This window comes from Bombus pascuorum, chromosome 4, assembly GCF_905332965.1.
Source record: "Bombus pascuorum chromosome 4, iyBomPasc1.1, whole genome shotgun sequence".
Taxonomy (NCBI): Eukaryota; Metazoa; Arthropoda; class Insecta; order Hymenoptera; family Apidae; genus Bombus; species Bombus pascuorum.
This window is the reverse complement of record NC_083491.1, coordinates 1677903-1703995: the sequence shown is the minus strand read 5'-3', so window position 1 is coordinate 1703995 and position 26093 is coordinate 1677903. Positions and strand designations below refer to the sequence as shown.

The 26093-nt window shown below is 31.7% G+C and overlaps 3 protein-coding genes across 3 annotated transcripts; 1 reads left to right on the top strand and 2 right to left on the bottom strand.

Annotated features, from left to right (window-relative positions):
- The first annotated feature begins 255 nt into the window (after positions 1-255).
- On the top strand, positions 256-5380 carry LOC132905934 (uncharacterized). Its single transcript, XM_060957686.1, has 3 exons — positions 256-376; positions 3563-3925; positions 4638-5380. The coding sequence occupies exons 1-3, from the start codon at positions 316-318 to the stop codon at positions 4940-4942; spliced, it is 729 nt and encodes a 242-aa protein (XP_060813669.1). The 5' UTR covers positions 256-315; the 3' UTR covers positions 4943-5380.
- Positions 5381-5454: 74 nt separating this feature from the next.
- On the bottom strand, positions 5455-12410 carry LOC132905932 (putative beta-carotene-binding protein). The gene is made up of 3 exons (XM_060957683.1): positions 12177-12410; positions 10166-10397; positions 5455-6656 (listed from the first exon to the last, which is right to left on the bottom strand). The coding sequence occupies exons 1-3, from the start codon at positions 12241-12243 to the stop codon at positions 6215-6217; spliced, it is 741 nt and encodes a 246-aa protein (XP_060813666.1). The 5' UTR covers positions 12244-12410; the 3' UTR covers positions 5455-6214.
- Positions 12411-18921: 6511 nt separating this feature from the next.
- LOC132905926 (protein takeout) lies at positions 18922-26079 on the bottom strand. The gene is made up of 4 exons (XM_060957678.1): positions 25796-26079; positions 23932-24219; positions 21442-21591; positions 18922-19985 (listed from the first exon to the last, which is right to left on the bottom strand). Exons 1-4 carry the CDS (start codon positions 25959-25961, stop codon positions 19834-19836), a joined length of 756 nt encoding a protein of 251 aa, XP_060813661.1. The 5' UTR covers positions 25962-26079; the 3' UTR covers positions 18922-19833.
- Between the last annotated feature and the right edge of the window lie 14 nt (positions 26080-26093).

Here is a 26093-nt window from a genome sequence, read left to right as displayed (position 1 = left end):
AAACAAGGTGGCAAAAAGAATAAAGGAATAACGTGAGTCGAAATATTGATTATATAAATATTTATTATACTCATTAAAATTCAAAATTGAAAACAACTAATTGATAAGATAAACTCAGTGGAAGAAGACTCTTTCTATGTTATTTTGTAATCATGACTGTCGTGGACTTTGATGATTCAGAATCGCTGTCGATTCTGCATAGCCTGAGAGTATATATAAGAGGTTGGCAGACGGTCGAAGATCAGTTCCGATTTCTGCAGAAAAACAGATCCGTGGTTGTTTCCGTTTTAATATTGAATCTGACAGAACGAAAGTATGTCGTCCAGGCTGTTTCTCTTCCTGACGATTGTTGTTGGATTTGTAGCAGCTGAAATTCGTAAGTAAATTTCAAGTTCGATATGATCTTTTCCTTTTTTTATTAAAATAATATATCGAACTTCTTATAAAATTGAAAGCTTGTTAAATAATATTTTAGATTTCTTTAAATTAAAAATTTATAATTATAAATAGGATTCTAGATTTTTAAACATAAAATTTCGAAAATTATGGTGATCAGAAAGTTGAAAGAAGGGAAAAGAATAGGATAGTTGAAAGTTGAAAATAAAATGTCAATTACTTACATATGTGGTGTGTTAATTAATTTACATATATAAATTATATTGTGTACTATATTATTATATTATTAAATATCAATTGTATAGAATATTTGTATAGATAGATTTGTATAGGCAAACATTAATTTAAACGAAGAGACAAATATAAATTGTATAAATGTTAATCGAGTTTTGTAAATTATAATTGATTAAATCGTAGCAGATAATTAAACTACAGTTAATCGATTAATATCGGTGAAAAATTCAGTTATTTGCCATTTTAGAGTTAGTTAGTTTGAGAGTTGTTTCAGATCTCTTCTCGTTCTCCATTTTTCGGTAATCCAGTTAGTAGGAAAGATAATAAAACTTGAAGAAAGCTTTTAATATTTAATTTACTCGTATTCTCCTTAAATCGAAAAATCAATTAATTTTTAATAAGATCTGTAATTCTATTTCTAATCTGTAATTCAGTGTTTATTGAATAATCGATAAATGTGTAATACGACGTAATGCAGAATAAAGTATTAAATGTCACAATATATAGAAACGCATATAGGTACAGCAGGTATAACTTTACATTAAATATTGACACTGAAAACTCGCACTGCAACGCGAAACAGACACTTTGAAGTGTTGCTAAAATAATAATCAAACACGTTGCAACTTCCCCTAAATTCAATATTCTTCACCGTGAATTATTTTAGTCAATTCAAAGGTAAAACAAATATAATTCCACTGTAAAAAATACGATCATAAATTCAACGAAAATACAACTAACGTTTATTAAAATACAATTTCAAGTGCATAATACGGACAGATACGATTTAGAAGAAATCTTTTTGTTGTGACTTAAACATATCGTATCGATGCAGCCAATAAATCAGAATAGCATAGATAAACAAAAAAATGAGAAGAAGGCGTTTTCATACTGATGTTTCGATTAAACGGTTATAGATGATTAAGATATAGATATGTCGAGGGTATCCATAAATGAATACATATCATGGACACACGAAGGCTACGTATCGTAACACAGAAGAAAACTTTGCATGCCATACAAATACTATCAATGCTGTCGAAAACCAGGAAACCCATAAGTCCGATTGCACATAGAATTTAAAGAATTACATTTGACAACAGATTGGTAAAATATGTTAAACGTTGAGAGTTGAATATTTATTTACGTAAATGAAAACATCTTATGAAATCGTACATCGATTGATCGCAATTTGATAAAGTAATCTCAACACATCTAAGATGAACTAATCGACTGAAAAGTAGTATTAAAATGAGAATATTTTACGCAATTTGTACATTACATTATACATTGTATATTAAACGATGTATTTAATTAATATACAATTAAATTCATTGTATAGAAATAAAACACTGACATATGTAAGTAGGTGTAATGTAAACATTCGGTAATCCAGTTAGTAGGAAAGATAATAAAACTTGAAAAAAGCTTTTATTATTTAATTTACTCATATTCACCTTAAATCGAAAATCAATTAATTTTTAATAAGATCTGTAATTCTATTTCTAATCTCTAATTAATTAAATAATTAATTAATTAAATATGTAAGTAGGTGTAATTTATATCTTAAATATAAGATATAAATATAAAGAAAAAGAAATGCATCAAATGTATCGATCTAGAATTTGGAATATATACGTCTCTTTTATCTCCTTTTATCTCTTTATAAAGAATAAAATTTTCCTTGTTCAATTGAATATATAAAATAAATAAGCTATTATATGTAGTTATCGTCTTAGTCGTAGGTGTGAAAATAAAAACTAAAAGTCTAAAAAACAGGAAATAAAGTAACTGTATGTGCCAGCGAAAACGGATAATCTTACGTTAGATAATATTCTATCTTTTTATACAAACGATGTTGAAGTAATTCATACTCTAGAGGGATCGTAATTTAATCGGTCAGTAACACCTATAACCGAATAACAATTTTATATATCACGTATTGAATTTTTAAGATGAATGGCAGTCTATCGAAAAATATTCTTAAGAAAAACTAAAAAAAGAAAAATATCTATCCGAATAGGCTAATTATCAGACTACTTTACGTAATCGACTTGGAATTGCTAATGATTCAGCATTTGTACAACATTTAAAATTAGTTTCCTTGCGAAAAAAAAGTAAACGCGTGTATTCCTGGAAATCTATGTTTTTCTTCCTTTCTATGCTGCGTAAAGTATCTTGATTTAATGATAAATTCGTCTTTATGATAAAATATTGGCGAAATAAATCTGGCAAAATATATTAGGGAAAAACAAAGAAGATTAGAAATAAAAAATATCGAATTGCCAAAAAATTAAGAAATACCTAATAGGTAATTTCAAGTAGCAAGATGATAAATTTTTAATTATAAATCCGATCACTTTTTTCACAGAAATAAATATATAATTCTACGGAAAATATATCTTAGAAGAGAAGTATTAAGAATAAAAAGTTTCAAGAAAAAATAATTTTCTTTTACTGCTCTTTCCTTTTAACAGGTTTGGGGGATTTCCGTGTCCTTTACAAAATACCTTACAGTATCCTTAAGCTACCTTATCAACTAACTACTATTGGGTTGGCAACCAAGCGATTGCGGATTTTGCCAATACCACCTAATGACAGATCATTTAATTACCAAACCAATATTTACTTGGCCAACTATCTTGCTTCCAGTCGCTCAGGTTCTACGGACATCGAGCGTTCCCAGGATTTCCTCTTACGCTTTAATATCTCGTGCCAACCGTGACTCTGATTATTTATTTTCCTTTTGTCACTTCTCGTTTTTCGTTTCTTCCTTTTTCTCTGTTTAACAGTATAAAAAAATATGAAATCCTGCAAAGATCGAAATAAGAAGATTCAGGGCCCAATATTACAATAGAATATAATCGTGACTAATATTTCGAAGAATAAGATTGAAAGATAAATATTGATAAATCTGATATCCATCTTGCAGCTCCTTACATATATATTTGCGGCATCAAAAATCCGAATCTCGATGACTGCATCATCAAGAGCGTGGCTATTCTATCCAAGAAACTCGCCGCTGGTATCCCAGAGTTGAATGTTCCACCAACAGACCCAATGTTAATCGGAGACATGACACTTATCGACATCGCAAACTTTAAGGCCATTGGATCCGACGTCACACTCAGTGGATTATTGACGTACCATATAAATAGTCTGCACTTAGATCTCGAGAAGCAGCAGGTAGACTTCGATTTGAATTTGGCTGAAGCTAAAATAGATGGCAATTACAATATTAGCGCTAGGATCTTGATCCCTATAAATGGAAAAGGACCTCTCACCTTTACCTCAAGTAAGTTAAAGAAGTATACGTACGTCTTATCGTATCGTTATATAATTTCTTATATTTAGAAAATGTTAATTTATTCGGTCTAACTCCTGGCGATGCGCACGAGTCATAAGGCATATTATTATGCGACTACATCCAAGTAAACTGTAAAAGATGTATGAACTTTGTATATACATCGTTTTCAAATTAATAATATCCGCGCGTTAAAAGGAGCATTTCTGGATTCTATTCGTAAAAACTTATAACGTGTTATAAGAAACAGCTACAAATTTGGTGTAAGCCAAAGTGAAGTTGAAGTTATGAAATTATGGATGCAGGTACATTGACTCGAGAAACTACATATTTGGACACTTGTCATAGAAAACTTCTGTACGCATATTGTATACGCTATATAAATTACAAGAGGGTTGCTCCATGAAAAACGACCCACTTAGAGATGAAATATGCTACAGTCCATGCGAAATTAGCCAGAGTTTGAATCAATATTTTATTGATTTCGAATTTGTTTAAGATTTCGCAAATTCCATTGCCCATTTTTACAAAGTCGGTTTACAATTCTTTAAATACGATTCTTTCGAGAGAAGATCGGAAGAAACCGACTGTTATCGATTCGCTCTAGCCATTCCCCTCGCCTCACGTTCACCGTCAAAACCGCAACTCAACGCTTCATCGCGAAAAATCTTTCCGTAACTATAATTACAAACTCCCTTTACAGATGACGTAAACGCAAAGATAAGAATGTTGTACAACCTAGTGCAACACGCTGGAAAACAGTACGTCTACTTCTCGTCGATGACCACGCACTTGAACATCAAGGATTATACCATCAAATACGAGCCGGAAAATTTCGACCAAACTCTGCGAAATGCGTTCAGTGAGGCGGTTGGACACAATAATCGGGAAATATTGGAAGTGACCATACCTAATTTAGAGAAAGCCATTTCCAAGAGATGCCTAGAAATATCTAACAATATCTGCAAGCATTTCTCTTATGACGAACTTTTCCCCGATCGGGAGTAAATGAGATCGTTAAGAGATCGCTGCGAAAATCCCTGTGAAATAAAAGCTAGAAATAGCGATTCGTACGAAATAAGCGGTTGAGTTACGTTTCCCATAAAATAAAACGTTCGTTATTCGAATATTTTTTTAACCGTATATCAGCCACGGTGATCATCGATGACAAATTTGTCAACATTTTTAGAGTGATTGAAGTAACATAAATTTCGTGGATTAAAAAGTTACCAACTATGTGAGTGACTTAAATAACATCTTCGTTAGTCTTGTAATTAATCTGTTTTTTATGTAATTTGTTGAAATTATCTTCTTGTTAAACGTCCTACGATATTCTGTAAAAAAATCTACCGTACACGCTTATTAGTAAAAAATACGTTTTTCTGAAAATACTTGATACAATAATTTATTGTGATAATAAATTGCATAAAATCTTTTGGAATTATACTTTATTGTCTTACCAATTTCATGTATTAGTATCGTTCTATGTAACTAACCAAAAACTAATGTAACTGCAAATGTAATGTAAAATTAATTTCTTTATTTGACTCACGCATTGCCCCCTTAAGCATTATACAGATGACTATTTTCTTTCTCACAATTCATCGCAAAGTATTGTAATAATCACAAAACATCGAAGATGGCAACTGAAGAATTACAATATTACAAACGTATCTTTAAATTAATTAAGATAGAAGATACTAGCGATAACGCGATAATAATTGCAAACGGAAGATAGAAAATTCAATGAAAGAAACTAACGTATTAACGCGATTATTACGAACGGTAGCGAAAAAGTATAAGTTCGTCTTATATATTTCGTCACCAGACCGCGAGTATTGATGCATTTACACTAAAAAAAAAAAAAAAAAAAAAAAAAAAAAAAAAAAAAAAAAAAAATAGAATTTATGCAGAAATTTGTTCCATCCATACGTTATGAACTACTTATATACATATACTATTTGGATATTTCATATATTTGCCGTATTACATGTATTCTATGCATATTTTTATATTTTTCAATTTCCCATAAAATGCATAAAAATCCGTAATGTACCCGACACTCGCATTTGTTCATCTTTCAAGCAAATAAGTACAATAATCTCGTCCAATCTTGCCAACATAATTCGAGAGCAAAATCATAAGTCCAGATTTAAAAATACTAAGAAATCTTCTTCGTCGTTTACTAACATACTTCAATGAATTTCTTTAAAAATGACATAGATCATCTCACTGTCGTCGGTGCTCGATCATCGATTTACAATATTTTTTGGTACGTTTTTACGATTCTGGGAAAAGCATCTCGTAAGTAAACTCTTGCAGAATACCGTTTGCAATCTCCGTGAACGTGTTGGAGATTGCGCTCTCGATAGATGGCTTTATTTCTTTGAGAAAGGAGTCGAAGTTGCTGTTGATGGCATTGTTGACAGCTTCGCCGAGAACTGGATCACCACCGAACAGATTTTTCAGATTCAATTTACCACCTCCTACCGAGATTCTGGTTTTAAGCTCGGTCAGTTTCAGATAATTTTCATCGTTGTTTCTCTTTGACATCTGCATCTGCAGTTTCACCAACGCCTTGCAATTTGTAAAGTCGCCAGTCATCGGCCCGCTTCCTCGAATCTGAAGAAGGATTATTCGTCCATCCACGTCGTAATTTCCTTCGATAGAAAGATTTGGAAGGTCCAGCTCGACTACGAAGTTTAGGGTATCCAAATTGGCTCTGCGAAAAATTCAGCATATGAAGGATGGAAAGAATACAAGAATTTCTTAAATTTTAACGCGTTCAACGTCAACGTGGACTCCGATGAGCCAGGTTGAAAAAGATGCGCGGGTACAGTATATATTTTGTGAAAATTCAACCTTACGGTGCGGTATATCTCGATTTATTCTCCATATATCCTCAGGGAAAAATGTATAAAAATCTCATGGCGAACGATGCGTTAAACGATGGAAGATACAATTTTTCTAATTTTATATAATTTCCTATGCTCGTAAAGAACTTTTAGTTAAAATAGAGGCGATTCTGATTGATAGAAACAAGGAGAATAGTTTGATTAATAAATTACACGTCACTGACATTCGTCGTTTTCAAACGTACGGATTCCATCCCTTTTTGCAATTCACCTGTCACGTTCGCCATACAAATTATTTCCAACTAGAGTCACAGCAGTTCGTGTCACGGTCGCTCGTGCATATGCGGAATACAAAGAGAGGATCTCTTACTGTTGTTTTATTTATTCGTTTATGAGTCACCCGGTCGGGAATCAATCATCACCGATGAATTGCATCTGACTTTCAAGGCTTAAGGACGATAAGTAATGGAGTGTGAGACGAAACGTTGAAAGAGATATAAACCAAAACAAGAGGAGATATAAAAAATGTGAAAGATAATTAACGCTAGAACTACCACACACAGCCAAATTGACTGGTTTTATAATTTTAAAATTCCTACCTCATGTTATATTTCCGCAATGATGTAACGATTTTCGCAACGATAACTAAAAGAATAAAACGAATTTTATTTTGTTTTTTATGTATTCAAACTAAAAATAATTTTGTATCAAAGCTACTTATACCAATACCAGCGAAAATGTCTGGTACTTGTCAAAGTGTAAAAGAGTCCTGCAATCAGTTCATCGAACCCCAATTAATCAGTTTGCTCGTTTTGTACAGTTTGTCACGCGTTTTTTAAATTTTTACCGCGTATCGTTCGATATGATGATATCAGTTATCAGGGAAATTCCGGACCAATCGCTAAATCGCTAGATGCTAACACTAGCAATACCACACACCGGTCAAAATAACTGGTTCTATAATTTTTATAAATGAGTCGATCCTCGTTTGGGGATGATGGATTAGTAGTACCAAAAATGTACTACATAACATGGAATTGCTTCTGTATGAAAGTAATAAATTAATAAATATAAAAATATTCTATTATTACGTATTTTTTGTTCTAGTGTTAATCAACCTTCTGGTATAATAAAAATAACAGAACGTATTCACATAATGGAGTACCTTTTACAAATTGTCAGCCTCGTTAACCGATAATTGTTAAAAAGGAAAAATGTAAAATAACTGTTCAATTACCGTCATGCCCGTAATACGCAATAATTTTCAATCTATTTTCAATAGATTGAATACATTTCCACGTTATGTATTAAGTTGTCCGAAAAGTTTCTTTCGTTTTATAAGGAAATAATAGAGGCACAATGTTTTTTGTTTTATATTAATTTATTGAATTATGCACGAACGTTATAATAGAAATACGACGGAATGGATCATACGTAATTCAATAAAATGATATGAAACATAAATTGTTGTTCATCTATTATCGTCTCATGAAACGAAAGAAACTTTTCGAACAACCTAGTATATTGAGTTTTATTGGCCAACTCAATGGAATAAAATAAATTAAACAAGCCTAATTCTAAAAAATTTACATGTTTTACATCTCTGTAAAATAAATTAAATATCTTTAATCCTAAGAAATAGAATTTACTCTTGCAATTGTTTCGAAAAGTTTAGCTTTTAATTAATATAGCAATCTATATAATTTATTCTTCTATATTTTTAAAAAATTACGTTAAATTAGATAATCCCGATACTAAAGAATTTTTGGAATTTTTAGGTTGCCGATTATCCAAATTCTCTGGAACATTTGAAATTAATTCGATTCTCTTCGAGTCCAAGTTCCTTTTCGCGAACATACTTAACTGCTACGCTATACGACGTCGTCATTTCCGAATGTCATTTCAAGGCAGGTCGTTCATCGCCGAGTTCATAACATGTGTCATTACCCGGTTAATTTGACATAATGACGGAAGGCAAGTTTGTTTTATGAAATCCGCCACGCAATTTTCCTTCATATTCACTGAAACTCGTCTCGAATAATTAACTTACAGTGACAGTAGGTAAATCGAATTTCGCAACGACATCATTATTTTCGTAATAAACAAACATTGTACAATCTATCGTAAAGGGAAACGTAGCAAATTTCTAGCAATTTTAATTCATAATAAAAATTGTATTATACACGATACTTAATACTTGTGAAATTTACTGAATACTTTGAATGTTAATAACTTCGTCCTTATGACGCAAAGGTACTCATTAAAATCTAAACTGAATTTTCTTAATTATTTAAGAATTTAAATGATCGTGATCTTACTATCACTTCTCGAACATGAATGTCATGCTATAATAAAAACTGATGATTGATGAATCAACGACACATTAAGACGTCTAGACACAACGATTTTTTCACTGTTATACAGATACATCGTTCTTAATCAAGATTACGACTCGGATACAACAATGATGCTCGAATCTGACATTTTCCCTATCGACTTTCTATTACGCATACTTATTGATGCTGAGTTATCGTAGATCAGTCACATTTACATAATTCGTAGCGCATTGGATTTTGTAATAAACGACGTAACGCGTTACAACTGTAAAAGTGGAAAATTCGTCGATAAAAATTCGCTCATGATATCTTTACGTATGGAAACAAGTACTGATCTCTATCTCCTCTGCAATGTAATTTTAATTTGTTTAAAATACAGCTACGTGTAACAACAATGCCTAAACTGGGAATATTTATACTTTTACAAACACAGGGAAAGAAATAAAGCTTAAATAGAAATTCTTCTCGTACAAAACTTATATATTTAATTATTTAAATGTATATTATACGATCTAGTTGTTAAAAGTATTTAAAAATATCGCAGCAAAATATAATGTATATCTCCTTAAGCGTGAAATATCAGACTTTTTAGCACGTATCATCGTGTTCTTACAACAATTTAGAATCTAATGACCATTGTATACCTACTGGGAACATAAATAGTTTACGATCGGATATATTCTCAGCCGCTTCAAATTACTGAAACATTTTGTAATTGCAGGATTCAGCGAGATCGAGAATGAAGCAACAAAGATATTACCAAGGTGGGAAATGTTGCAATTATGGCAATTGATAGATCTTTGAACGATATAATATAATCTTGAATTTCCAGAAAAGTTATCGCGTGAACATCTACACTAAACTACGCAAACTGGAAACAACACGAAGAACCTCACTGTTTAATCTCGTCGAAATAATTCCAACTTCAAATATGTAACTGGTTGGATTAAGAGGAATAAATCGTAATTTTTCAATTCTTTGGAGCCTTCGGATATTAAAAATCGTGGAGAGTTTGTTTTCTTATTGATTTTGCTACTTACTTCATCCTCAATAACGTGAAATTACTGGCGCCATGAACGATGACATTCTTCAGCATCAATTTGATGTTTCCTCCTGCCGTGGCTACCAATTCTTTCAATTCCAGAGGTTCCAAAGATGGTATTTTGTAATCTGGTATTCCAGTTTTCAGTTTGGGTTTAAGGTAGTTCACACTGGCCTTTATGCAATCAGCCAAGTTCGGATCGTTCTTCTTGCAAACGTGAATGAAATCAGCTGCACGCAATTTAACAAAAAAGTATTAATTATTATTTAATCACGAACTCTATATCAATGATGAAACATCTAAATCGATGATTAAATCTAAATGTACGCTGTGAGTTTTCATTTCGAAATGTTTCTTCTTCTTCTCGTTACAAAATGATAGGATGGAAATTAAAATTTAAATGATTTTTATTTAATCGAAGATGAATTCAGTAGTAACGTTCTTCCGTAAATATGTAAATTGCATCGAACATCGAGCGTGAAACGTGGCAGAAAATAGAATATGTTAACGAACAAATGTCAGCTGAAAGAATAAAACTAAAAGATAAAAAAAAAAAAGACTACGAAGAAATATATTAACTATTTAAAACCTCAATAGTTCCGAAAATGTATCTAGCGATAAATAATTTTTATTTTACGTTTAATTTACTCTTGCGAAGGATAAATCGAAGAAAAAGCAGTTTTACGAAAAATTTCAAAAATGTTGTCTTTAATGTTCTTCTAAATCGATAAAAATTACTGGAATACAATTTCTTTGGATTCAATTATTAGAAAGTTAATTAATATTCAATATTTATATCGTTTTCGTAAAATTAAACATACATCCAGTTATACGTTCATACTTCCAGTTGCTTTTTCTATAATGCAAATTCAAATTCCAGGTAAGTTATTATTTATCTTAAGCAATTTTCAAAAAACAACATGACGATACTAGTTACAACTTACAAATATATAAATTTTTGTCAGGTTTGCCTTGTGGTACTTTGTGACAAATTAATGACTAAACATAGTCAATGTAAATTACTCGTGACAAAGAATAACAGAAACTTTTCGTTTTAGAAAACTGATCGATTATAAGTAACTTACGTGAGTTGACGTGTTGCGTGTATTAAAAATTATAGAAAATATAGAATAGATAAAAAATATATTTTCAAATATGAAAATGTACTATTAAAAGGACTTGAAAGTCAATAATACAATTTTTTATAAATACAGATATATGCATCTCACTAAATAAATAAATGCATTAATGTGACTAAATAAATGCATCTCACTTTCGAGAAAAATGCAGCTATTTCCTGTATTATATTCCTCGCATACTCGGTTAATTATTAAAATTAGAATGTCTATTGAAATGCATACGTAGTAACTGTACATACATACATTAAAATTAATTATGTGATTCATCGATTACGTGCACCCAATGACTAATTGCGATTTAATATAATCTTTTCTATCTGACTTATTATTTGAAGACTACACTGAATCTAAAAGTAAGGTAGCTTCTTAAATAGAAAATGAGGCTCGATGATACGACCAATTTTACCAATGCATATTAATTTTTAAATGACAGCTTTGTCAACTTTTTTATAAAATTCTCGCGAACGATAAAATTATCGTGCACGCTTATCCGTAATTTCGCAAATCAGATCAAACGTCAAAACTACGCGCCTGTTTCAATTCGTTGCTCCAAGCGATACAACACATTTTCGTTGAACAGTTTTCTACAAAAATACAATAGTCACGTAAACGAATTTTGACGCGGAATAAAATTGCAGACTCGTTTTAAAAACTTATCAATCGTACGATGAAATATCACACATCAAAGTATTCCAGAAACACGGTAAATCGATAAATCATCGGAGTTCGTAAACCTTGGACTATAAATCACCAAAATTCGTCCTACGTTGCACGCAAAATTCAACCAGTACGCGAACGATAAACGAAAACCTCAGCGATAAAATTAAAAGAGATTAATTGAAAGAATAAAAATGGCAAAGTGTCACTTACGTAGTTCGCGCGCGAAAGTAACGCCAAAAATCGCCACGATCAATCCGACTAGCACGATTGTCTTCATTTCTTCTTCTTAAAAATGAATTTCTTGGGTCGAAGAAAATTCGATTAGAGTTAGAATAAATATAAAGGTATATGTTGATCGTTGTAACAGAGAATCTCGAGTGAGAACGATCGCGGATGGAAGAGCAGGGCTGTTTCGTCACCCACGAATGATCAGATCGTCGGTCTACAAGTGAATAACGCGGAGGTCAGCCTCAAGTCCTTATAGTTCTACCTTTCTCCCCTCTCTGCTGTTATTCGTCGATGATACTTGCTCTAGAGCATCCAGATCAACGTGCTGGAGGACATTACGAATTCTCAACATGTGATCTTGACAAGGCGCGTGTTGCCATATTTTTCATCGTATACACGTTAAAATGTGCATATTCATGCGAGCTATACATTCTACAACTCAATTTATCTTTCCATCGATTACTCGGACGAAGTTTAATCCGTTAAAGGTCAATGTCGTATTAATACGATTTATTCGCAATATTTGTTAGTTTATTTACGTTATTTATTATATACGCGTGATATAACTATAATAATATGATACAATAACGATGAAAAAAAAAATTTATAAAATCCTTGAAATTTCCATTTATAATTCGGTCTCGTCCAAATTATTTCAACTTTTATCTAAGACTTATAAATTACGAGATATTTACCGTACATTATGCAAATATGAAAGACCAGCTTTTTTTTTAATCACGGAAATCTATTCTGTTTTTATAGTTTGTAAATTACTTCATTTCCGTTTTCCAATGATGTCGCGTTTCCACGTTATTATGGTCTTGTACCTTCTACGCCTCCACGTGATCAATAATGAACTTCCTGTTGAGCGAATTCGCTTATCTGTACACGAAATTGTATTATTTCAGCGAGAAATCATAGATCGTGGGGAAAGTCAGTGAACCTTAGTTACATAAATTACTTGTCCTTCGTTGACTTTTAAGTAAATGGAATTCTACTACACTAATGTATTTGAAGATTCGTTCGAGATGTACAAGCAGTGTCCAAGAGGAAATTCCAAGATCTAATGGATCCTAGAGTGTTTAATACTGTTGAGTTTTAGTAATACGTTTATGTTTTGAAAGAATTTTAGATTCAAGAATAAAAATTATGTTTCTATAATGTTTGGAATAATGCTTGAATTTCTAATACATACGTCTTTAAATTTGACTTTTTTATTTTACTTTGGTATGTCGAGTACAAGAATTTTATTTTTCAGCATCGTACAAATTACAAGAAATATTTCATCGAATGGATCGGTCATTGAAATTAATTCGGAATACGGTTTAAGTGATTATAAAAGAATCTACAACCTTTTAAAATCTGAGTATAATAACAATAATAATACTTTACTTTCCTTCCATCTCGTTGTTAACTTCATTTATAGTTGTTCACCTTCGTCTTCGCGAACGAATCTTTAAAATTTCTGTTTTATTCATAAGATTTTCAATTTACATTTTCATTCGTATAATGAAATTTTCATAGATCTTGCTTACAATAAGTTAACCATACATCTTCATATTTCTTCAATTAATTTCCATCGTTATGCAATACGAGAAGGAACAAAATTGTTGGCTCATGTTGACTCATTCCTGAAAAATGCAACGACACCTAAGGAAAATTTGTTCTCCTATCCAAGATTTTTTCTGTCTTGTCATCATCACCGACAATGTTTTTCAATTTCAGTTATAAAAACTGATAAACTATCTTACTTGCGACGCAATTCGCTACTATTTGAATAAAAACATTGAATAAGTAAGTGGTTAATCGTCGTCTTGTGCAGTAAGATAATCATATTGTTGTTAATGTCATCTGCATTAAATGACTTCAGATTTCAAATGAAACTTTCAAATGAATTCTCTTTACTTTGTATAAAATAGCTATTTTTTCAGATTGTAAATATACGTTTGGAAACATTGTTAGAAAAATGATCTTTTACGTGTCTTTTACATCTGTGGCTCTAATAATTTCGTGGTTCCCTTATATTTTTACAATTACAACAAAAGTCTACTATATTTATTTCTTTCTGTTGCTACTATTTTATTTTATTGCTTTCTATTTCATTTGATATTTCTATAATTTTACTTTCTCATCACGGTGCTATGTTACGTTGTATTCTTTTACGATTTCACTATGTGCAACTGTATCAAAGGAATTTAAAAAAACCATATATAATAATTAAAGGTTTACGAAGGTAAGATACTGGAGAAGAGAATGAAATTATGTATCAACTTCTACGATCAACTAATACGATCAATTACACTTTCATGGCGTTACGAGAAAACGTTATTATCAGCTCAAGTATACAATGCCTGATGTATACTGAATAATCGCACATGGTTATTCATATGTCTTTTTACATTTATAAAAGTTACATTTCTGATCATTAGACTGCGGACGTTTATGCAAATGTATATTTTTATGAACAAGGAAATTTCCATAGATATATTTCTTTCTTAGCTAATAAATATATTACAAGGACGATTGTATTTTGAATATTTTTTACATCTTTATTTATTGTGTACATCATATATCTATATATTTCTTATAAATGTTGTGGCATTACATTTCCCATAAATAAAAATACATAAAGATTCGCAATTTACCGATCACCGTGCATTATGCCGACATCAAAAAATCCGCTTATGACATAACCATTATCGATTCTTACATAAACGTCGGATTAAAATATAAAATCATTTATTTATATTTATTTATATCCATATTTATATTTATTTATCCTGCAAGATAATACTACTTAATATTTTCATAAATGATTTTTAATCATATATTCATGTATTGTATTCTATATAGAAACAAAATTCTGATTTTTTTTTTTTTTTTTTTTTATTTTATTTTGGTTATTTTACAATTTGTCCTTGCGGACATTTGGTAAAATGTTATATCTTGTTGGTGAAGAAAAAAAAAATATAAATAAAAAATAATATAGCATGTGGGCGGCTACCCCCAGCGGGGTGCCAGCTTCGTTTTTTTTCTAAGTTATATCTTTTATGAAAAATTCTGATTGTGCGAAAATACAGAATAACCTCGCGGAGGAAAATAAAAAGAGAGAGAGAGGGGATAAAATAATAATAGCCATCCTTCATCACAGAAAAAAAGCTTCGGAGATTTACTTTATCACGTATAATTGGAGTGATTTTTACGAAAAACGCGCGTACACGTGGAGCGAACGTGCTCGAAAAGGAGGAAATGTTTGCAGGGAAACATATGCACGTGACGTATCAAGGTAGAAATAGTATTTTGACCCTGTCCTTCGACGACGTCGTCGAGTATCACGAGCCGGTTGGCCGGTTTTTCGTTCGTCCGCGTCCCTTTCTTGGAAAACAGGCAACGACCAGCAACTTGCTAGAAGAAAGACAATACGCATTTAGAATATTAGCAGACCGAGATAGCGTATTCGTGCTTTTCAGCGCGTCCACCACATTGGAACGCGTCATAGAGATGATTTGTCCATTTTGATTCTTCGAGAACGTATCTGTTCGATGAAATCAACGCCATGAAGCGACGAAAGGGAAACAAAGCTCTTTAGTTATTTGGATCTCTTCGTCTCGCTACGTATAAATGACTGGCAGAGATTTAAATATGAAGAGAATATTCTCGTATTTAGATTTGCTTGATTTAGGAATTTTTAATGAAATTTTGCTTGAACGTAAAAAGATAAGCTGTCCTCTGTAGATAAGCGTTCATTTAAAAAACATTTCATTTACCAAATTAAAATTTAACTCCAAAAACCTGTTTAGAAGTAAATTCTATAAATCGATAAATCAAATATGAATAACAAGATAGGTTCCCAGCTTGCTTGAATTCGTATTTATGAATAATTAGTAAAAAGTGAATAGCGATTTTTAAGAGAAAAAAAGATTATATAAAAATAAATCCATTGCTTTAAACATATCATTAATGGAGTAGACGAGTTAAAGAAGAAAGCAAATAAGTCGATCCATTTTAATTAGATTATTTATGACTAAACAGTTTAACGTTAAAAGAATTATTTCACGATTTGAAAAATAGAATCGAAATTGAGTTTGTTAAATTTCGTAAAAATTTCTTACTGAATTCTATAAAGGTTTGTCAAATATAATTAAATATAACACTTTGGCAAGAACGCCTACTTTTAACTATTTACTATAACGAGTTATAAAATTTCAACAAAGATAAACGACTCTCCATTAATTTTAGTCTAATGTTATTCACTCTAAGGAAGAAAACTCTCAAAAACAGCATTTTAAATAAGGATAATTTATGCCAATCATGTCGTAACTTAGATTATTAAAAATAACAAACCTATCTCTCTGGATATTTTTAAAACTTCTTATATAATATCACGCATAAATAATAATAGACTTACGTATAAATATGAATCGATGTATTGGGCATTCCTTCAGAAAAAATTTCAGCAAAATGTCACGAAAATATCAAAATGAACATAAAGAAAATTACCGTTGAGAAATTAGAAATAAATGGTCGATATCGAGAGAAAAAAGGTTTCGTATCGTCTCATCTAAACTACGAAACATAAAATACTCTATATGTCGAAATAAAGTTCCCTACTTGTTTAATTTCATTCGTGTTTCTTTCCATTATCATCGCTAAAAGCAAATGCCGAAAACGAATACTTTCTTATTAATTGTAGGGATACGTTATAAAAATTGCCACCTTCGAATCGTGCTGTTCGAGTTAAACCACAATAAAAATATAAACTCAAGGAGTACCAGTGTTTTTATCTGCTTCTTTAAAAACATGAATTATTGATTAGGTTTTTATAAACGTTGGCAGGAATATTATTTACGTGTATTTGTGTGTGTATTAATTCATACGTGAAAATATTCTTACGAGTATAGTACTTTTATGAATGTAAATAATTATTTTATGATTCGAGGAACACTACAACATCTTGGATTAAGAATACAAATTTTCCTGCATCTTATCTGTTATAACCTGAATAATTCTTCTCTGTAATATATGTATGTATATTTTATATATATTTCATGTCATGCGATTAAAAATCATATCCGGTTTGGTACTTTCTCCGTTTACTGCATTGGAACGAGATAAAAAATTAGAAGTTTAATTTTTCTTCCGGACAAGACCGAAAAAATGATCCGAAGGTAACGAGTCGTTTCAATGACAAACAATGTCATTTATGATTAAAAATTAATAAATATCATTTTTCACCTTCCCCCGTTCTTTGCAGACGGACAGAAATGTAAATACAAATACAGACAATACAAAAGTGATACGATTGTTATACTACGAAGAAAAGATGTTTTATCCTCGCATAACGTACAAATATTATATTTCATATTACAAGCAAAGACATGGAAACGAAAAACAGTGAAATTAAGTCATCTTCGAACGATCAACTGATCGCATTTTAAGTTCATTTTGTCATTTCGTGCGCATGATTCGATATTAATTAGATCATGTGACCTATCATATTGGTAATTTCATTAATTTTCCTCATCTGCCATCCGAGGAACAATGACGGGCGTGCATAATCATCTTCACGAAAGACTCCGGAACTTCGGAACGTCGCAAACGTCGAAATCATTAATTATTCTTCTCGTTTCTTCTATTTTGTATAGTTTCCACGAACTCTATTAAAAGTCACGACACTCGTTCATTGAAATTGATAAATTGCAAGATGACAAGTATATTCGCTCGTAACGAGACGTTTCATTGAAGAAATTATTAAATTTAGTGAACCAAGCAGCGTAATAGTTGTAATTTATTTTTACCGTCTGGTGCATTAAGTTTCTATTAAAATATTACGAATCGTTAATACAATACAATTAACTTCGTTAAGTGGATTATAAATATTACAAATGCGTTAAATATCGTGTAAATGAAAATAACACGAGTTAAATATCGACTATATACAATTTTAGAATTTAAAGCGTTAACTTGGAAAACATTTTCCGCTTCTATATTAATCGAGGCTATTAAAATCTTTACGTATAGTAGCTGCGTACACCTTTATTTCTCAATGATGCACTTTTCATCAGGTTTTACATTTCGTTTTCGTAACATTACATTTTCGCACTCGTATGAAGGTTCTACTAAATAGTATGAAATTCCATACATCTGGACATAATTAATTAGTACGTAAATATCATAATAAATACAACGACGAGCAAATACCTTTCGTAGACACGGTGGATTCATCTGTTTGAGTTTGAAGAATGATGTCTTTCTGCTTATCTCATTAACAACTTTGCTTTCTCGTAAATAAACGTGTAAGTTTCCCGTAATGTAATCGATTGTAAACGATTATTTCTTCGAACTGTCCTCTTCTCTCTAATATTCTATTCCTTGGCATACTGACAGGATTTTAAGATTATATACGTTCCAAATATAAAACGTGTACACGTATAGTGAATAATTCATAAATCATAGGATTTTCCTTCGTGGAAATTCCTATTTTAATATGTGATTAGCGATTGCAATTTCGATTTGTTTTACACGTGTTATTTGCAATCATACATACATATGTAACGACCGTTGCATCATAATTCTTAAATACCAGAAGATAAACTGTTTCTAGCTTCGTATTGATAACGCTGTTCGATATGTTTTTCGGTCTAAAATGGATTTAAAAGTTCTTTATAAAATTCGGTAGAAATGAAATAGTTAATTTTTATTTGAATACAACGATGGTAATTAAAGAAACATATATCCGTTTCTTATGACAAACACATGGGAGAATATAAAACGAAATGTATAACAATGAAGCAAAGTATGAAAAAATATATTATGCGAAGTACATGTTATAAACTAAAAAATGAAAACGGAGAAAGCTGCGATCCTTATGAATACCAATTTACCGGCATGATAAGAATATTCAAGAATAATTTAGCTTCCGTCATTCTCATTCTTCAGTTAGTCATAAATAATCGTAACGATGCGATCGATGAACACGCGAATACATAATCGACTTAACGTGATTAGTCCAATTCGATGGTATTTAAATTGTTATTGTAAATCATCCATTCCTTATAACTATCACACATACACTTACATAATGTCTACAACATTTTACATTCGTATAAATGACATAAATAATAGGAAAGTAAGCTTATCGGGTTGAAATATCTTAAGTTGGAATTACTTCAAGATTCGACTAATTTACTTTTCGAAATTATCGCAACTTAACTAATTTAATCTTATATTTAAAAAGAAACTGTAAAAATTAACTGTATAACTTTAATCTCAGCCACGGTACGTTTTACACCACAATACAGCTTATATAATAAATATGCAAGACACTATTTTATGAAAATTAGCGATAGACTGGCTTTCAATATTGTGATTGTCAGTCGTCAATTTTAACAAAACATTTAAATACAAATTATATACAGATTAATAAATATTTATAAAACCCAATTTTGATGCCCGTTTCAACTGTTTCCTAGTGGACAAAAAAATCTTCTAAAAAGGAAAAGAACATAAAGATAATATTCTCGTTGTTGTATCTTTCGTATGCATAGACTTCTTATTTTTTAATCGATGTGTCGCAAGATATTTGGTGATCCTTTTTCCTTAAGTGACTATCGACAGATACGATGCCATTTTAATCGATTCAATCAACGATCCATGCATCGTATGGTACTTGAGCAAAGATCCTCTCAATGAAGCTTGTCATTACTTGAACTAATTTCCTCCTTAGATCAGGTTTCATCTCTTTTAACAATTCTTGACTGTTGGTATTAATGAAGAGATTTAACGCTGCCACTGAAATAGAAAGAAAAAAACTTTTATCAAACACGATCGATCGGCAATTAAGATTATTTGAGATCGACTTTAAAGCTCGCATCCGATAGAACCAAGATTTTATGTAAGATTTGATGCATAATATCACCTTTCATGAATGTTCATAGTATGTTATACATACAGCAATTTACTCGTCGAGTTTCATTAAAAATTTATTGCTTGGATATATATTCAGTTGATTTATAGAAGAACACAACACTAGGAAGACTAAGATAAACTTAAAGTAAATTACTAATAATTGTATCATTTGGTGGTGAAAAAGATTCTCCGTTTTTGTCGTTGATGTAACAGTCCCGCTTAGTAGTTGAACAAAGAAATAAAATAGTGTGTTACTTTTAACATTTTTCTTATTTTAAGTATTATAATTCTATTGGAAGAGTTCGCTTTTAGAATGAATTTTTTATGTCGTTCTTTTAGCAAACTGACTTCAAAGATCTTTATTGATATATTTGTCACCCTTTTTGCAAAATTAGCAATAATTTTATTATAATATATAATTTATTATACTTTGAATCGACTAAGATAAACTTAAAGTAAATTACTAATAATTGCATCATTTGGCGGTGAAAAAGATTCTCCGTTTTTGTCGTTTATGTAACAGTCCCGCTTAGTAGTTGAACAAAGAAATAAAATAGTGTGTTACTTTTAACATTTTTCTTATTTTAAGTATTATAATTCTATTGGAAGAGTTCGCTTTTAGAATGAATTTTTGAGAAAATTAACAATCCTTTAAATATACATAGATATGTACGCGTATGTATGTCGTTCTTTTAGCAAACTGACTTCAAAGATCTTTATTGATATATTTGTCACGCTTTTTACAAAATTAGCAATAATTTAATTATAATATATAATTTATTATATTTTGAATCGACTAAGATAAACTTAAAGTAAATTACTAATAATTGCATCATTTGGTGATGAAAAAGATTCTCGGTTTTTGTCGTTTATGTAACAGTCCCGCTTAGTAGTTGAACAAAGAAATAAAATAGTGTGTTACTTTTAGCATTTTTCTTATTTTAAGTATTATAATTCTATTGGAAGAGTTCGCTTTGGAATGAATTTTTGAGAAAATTAACAATCCTTTAAATATACATAGATATGTACGCGTATGTATGTCGTTCTTTTAGCAAACTGACTTCAAAGATCTTTATTGACGTATTTGTCACGCTTTTTACAAAATTAGCAATAATTTAATTATAATATATAATTTATTATACTTTGAATCGTATACACGCAAATACACGATGATACGTCGATCAAATTTGAAATGTAGTTTCTACCGAATTAAATTTCTTCTCGAGTCTCTCGTTTCGAAATGCTTGATAAATTTCATTTTGAACAGTTAAACCTTAATTAAGATTAGAGCATACATTTGCGTGATTTAATTCATTGATTTTTTAGAAAAAAAACTTACGAATAATGGCGTTGCTGCCTCGAACATTTTCGACGCCCATCTTAATATTCTGCACACTAAAGTCCATTTTAAGTTGCTGCAACCTTAAATATTTGCGACCTTGAGCAGCGAATGGCTTCGCCCGGATGAATACTTTTGCCTTTACACCTTCTGTAATCATAAACAGATTTGTTTTTAAATCTAAGTAGATCTTCTTTTTATATACTTGACAGGTAGAATTCTAAAGAATTTTTTTTTTCATTAATCACAGAATTTATACGATCTCATAGATCCTGCAAAAATTATACTATTTCCCTATCGATAGCAAACATTTATGTTTCAAGATCTGCACATCGACTAGAAGGTTTGCGCTCTGCGTTGCAAACAGCAAAGTGCAATTATACCAAACTGGTTGCATTCTACAAGGCGAATTAATTAGAGGTCAACGTTACCATTCGCGCGAAGATAAGCTCAGTGTCCCTCACGATGTACACATTATCCATATCTTCTTACATTTCTTTAGATAAACATTTTGTGTCGTATTAAACAAAAAGAACTTACATTTTTCACACTTTTTCAACAGTTTGTTACCATATTTTCACTGAAAACTATCTCTGAGTACTTTGAAATGAACGAATGTATAATAAATTAAAGATGTATATATATACAATTCTGAATAATTTTGTTGTATAAATAAATAAATCGATTACAAGATTGTTGTATTTATTTATATTTGTATCTTATGTATGCTGAATTTTTATTTATTTATTTATTTATTTATTTATTGTTAGCACCAGCCTTTCGTTTTCTCTTTTAACAACGCGTGTTGTATTACACAAACGAAGAATCTTTAACATCAGCGTTTATATATTTTTCCAATTCGTTACAGATACTTCGTTGATACTCAATCTCGAGGTACTGGAAGATAATTTTTAGTAAAAGAAAATCTTTTTCGAAATCGAAGAATGTTGTCGTTAAAATTATCGTTTCTATAATTAAATAGATATTGTTACGAATTCGACACAGTATAGCCTGTGGTACAGAACATAAAAATCAGCTGAAAACAAATTTGCATTACGTCGATGGTGAAAGTTGAGGACGCTCGTGACTTTTACCTTTTCACTTAGCCCACGATGTTCTACCATCGCTGTTTATTTATCTCTTCGATTATAATTGCTCACCGTCACAACCCGCTTTACTCCCAGCCATCTAATTGATACTTTATCTCATGAGTAATTCATTTAAACTCGAATCACGTTTCACTCAAAGTATCTATTCTGCGGTTCATCGTAGTATCCTGCAGCTCTTGCAATTTTAATATTCAATAGTTTACCAATATTGGTACGACAGGCAGATTTTACATTTCCATAATTAGATTAACCTTATTTAGCCCAGCAATCGAAATTCAATCTTATGTAGAAGATACAAAAATTTCCCATCTATGGGCTTGCAAATTTCTAATATTGCAACTTTTAACGATAATTCGACTATCGGCGAAGCAAAAATTTTGGCAATCTTTACGATCAGGGTCGGTGCGAGGCAGGTTCAGCGCGTTCCCGGCCCCGCGGTCTACGAAAATTTCCCAATTAAAAAACACCGCTTTTGAGTAGCTTTTTACAGAATGATGATACCATCGACAGATGCGAGACATCTTTTTTTGGGAGCGATGATTCGGTTTAAAGGAATAAAAGATCATGAAAGTTCAGTGTAACTCCATAAAGTCCTCGTATCCTGGAAACTACTTTAGATAAAAAACTCCAGGCGTTTTCAGAGAAATGTACTTTTTAGAGAAACTAAACCACATCGATAGTTTTTTGCGAAAGTCATACGTGATTACAGATTTTCTACTTTCGTCCCCTCCCCTTCCCTCTCATCCCGCCACCCCCCCAAAAAAAATTCCACAACGCACAAAAGTAAACCACCGAAGAGTCCTGTTTTGCGGCCAAGTTTCAGGACAAAATACGACACAAACAAGAATACACAAAAGCCCCGCTCCCCTGCGACTTAAATCCAAAAAACAAAAATAAACACAAAAACCGAAAAACCACGACACATAATATAGCATGGCTACGTCGTACCGACGCATATCGGTACTTCTGCCTAACGCACTATACTCAAATTCATTGTTTATTGTGAATCTCAAAAATGTATAAAAAAAAACAAATCTTGGCAAAATAAACGATTTAAAAAAAAAAATTTTCTACTTTCGTTGAATCTTTTGCCCCTTGAAGGCGAATTATGCATGAGAAAAAATATTACCTGGATTTGTTTAAAAAGCTGCTCATAAAAAATATATAATATGTAACAGCATTCGTAAATAAATAATCCCTTGTTGTAAAATTTAAGTGTAGAATTTGAACGTGTATTCAGGCCACGCAAAAAGACACTGATATTTGCTATATCAATATATACCATATGTGCTATATTACTACGTTAATAATCAGTAAATATCACAGATTATCACTAAATTCTCCATTGACAATTGCGTTAAAAACAACTATCCTTCCTTACCATATTCACCCCAATAGTCACCAGCACCGCTGGCTTTCACCAACAGCAAGGTACCACTAGACCTGTACTTGGCAGCAGCTCTGATTTTCGGAATGCTGAGGGCTAATTGCAGCTGCACCTCGTCTTCCGATAATCTGGTCCTCAAACCAGTCACTCGTAACGTGGAAACTCCTCTTGCCGTAATGTTTTTAAACTGAGCCCTGTAGCCATCCGGTCCTCCACCAAGTGCGATATGGAGCTCGTCGAGGATAATGGGTTCTACCTCTGGATAGCCCAATTGCGGTAAACCTGAGGTTTGACAATCGCTGAATTAACATGTTCGATCTGTATCAGGGAGTTTGAAGTTAATTTCGTATTTTGTTGCGTTATCGTCGAAATTACGAGATTTAAATATCATTGAAACATTGAACGATGCGAAATAAAATTTTGGAATGATTCGAATGATTGGAATTTTGGAATTTGGATTTTGGAATGATTTGAGATTCACAATGGAAGTACTCGAGAAAATTGACGCGTTTCGATTTATATCTAGAGAAATATAAAACACACCTCTTTTTATTTCAGGTGTTGCAGGTGTGAATAAATGTCAACGTTATTTAGCCTCCGGCGGAATTTTGCGGTAATAATTAAAAGCAACAGCGAAAGGAGGAGAATGATTAATCGATCGATCGCAGCTCGTTCTACGTCTGTTTATTATTATATCATTTATCAAGAATAGCGAGAAAATAAATTCTTATAAATGTCAGATAAAAATGAACGCTTAGATGTTAAAAATTCCTGCCATGTTTTATTCAATCTTCTCGAGTAAACCGAACCTATTCCATCGTACTGTAATGCGTAGTTCTAGTGGAATGTAGGACACTGGGTGACCATTCGAATACACCGTTATAACCTGCTTCTTTGGCGCTCGATGTTTTTCTTTTTTTTTTTTAACTCGTTCTCAACGATACCACGTGCTCCCGCAATCTGTAATTCCCGACTTTCGACTTCCGTATTTTTCACCGCATGACACGCGAATCCTACTTTTAGAAAATGGGTCTACGGATGTCGGGCAAGCGTGTAATGCAACTTGGTTACTGCGATCTATCAGGTGTCTTGCGGTGAATGATCGAAAGAAAAGTCACGGATTCGAGATACGAGCGAAATTTAGAGTTCAATCAAACGATCGAAATAAAATTTTATCGCAGAACGTGTTTTTTCGTATTTTCGAAAAACAGTCTGTTAAAGGTAGGAGAGAATAATTGTTTATTTGCAAATATATTTATAAATATCGGAGAAATTATTTTGAAACGTTTGGAAAAAGTAAGATACGAGGCTAGTGCATGTTTAAATAATAAATATCGATGGTTCGTGTTTCATTCCAAGCGGAATAAATCGGAAAACGTGTAGATTATCGACTTATTAAATAAAAGGTAAAATGTCTGAAGATAATTAAACTAAACATATGTGTGTACAGTTTAGTTCTAGATTTACGTTAATTGCAAAATTATACAACTATGCGTGGTAGAATATTGATATTCCCATGAGAATTTCTACAAGATAGGTACCGTTAGAAGAGGATTTTGATCCCGGCACTCTTCTCGAGGCAGCAACGCTAAGAAGTGTAAAACGCGTGTATCTTTCTCAAACATCGAATTCAAAATTCCACTTGCGTTAAAAATTTACAATCCGAAGGATACTCGAGAAATATAATTTTCCTATCTATTTTAAAATTTCTGTTAACAAACGTTTAATCGATATATTCTGTTAAAAACCTAAATACACGCGGATGGTAAATATCAAAAAAGAAAAACCAGACGTAGCTAAGTTAAATTAATTATTCCACTAAACCTGGCCAAAAAGTTTAACGCAAATAATTTCTTACCATTCCGGAAGTGTTCGATGAGTACATTGGCTGACCTAGCGAGGCAACTCTCGATATCGTAGTCCCTGCTGGAGCAAGGTTCTAAAAACTCTAATCCTCTGTATCTACCGATAGCCTGTACTCCGATCAGCAACGAACACGCGCACACCAACAAGATGCTCTTCATCGTTGTCTTCAGTTTCGGATCGTTGGCTCCTGTACGTCGACGTTCCCCGAACCTTCTCCGTGTCGATCGAATTTCTCCGCGTGGAATGACCGACAGTCAGGGATGCGCCAAGCCTTATAGCACCTTGACATT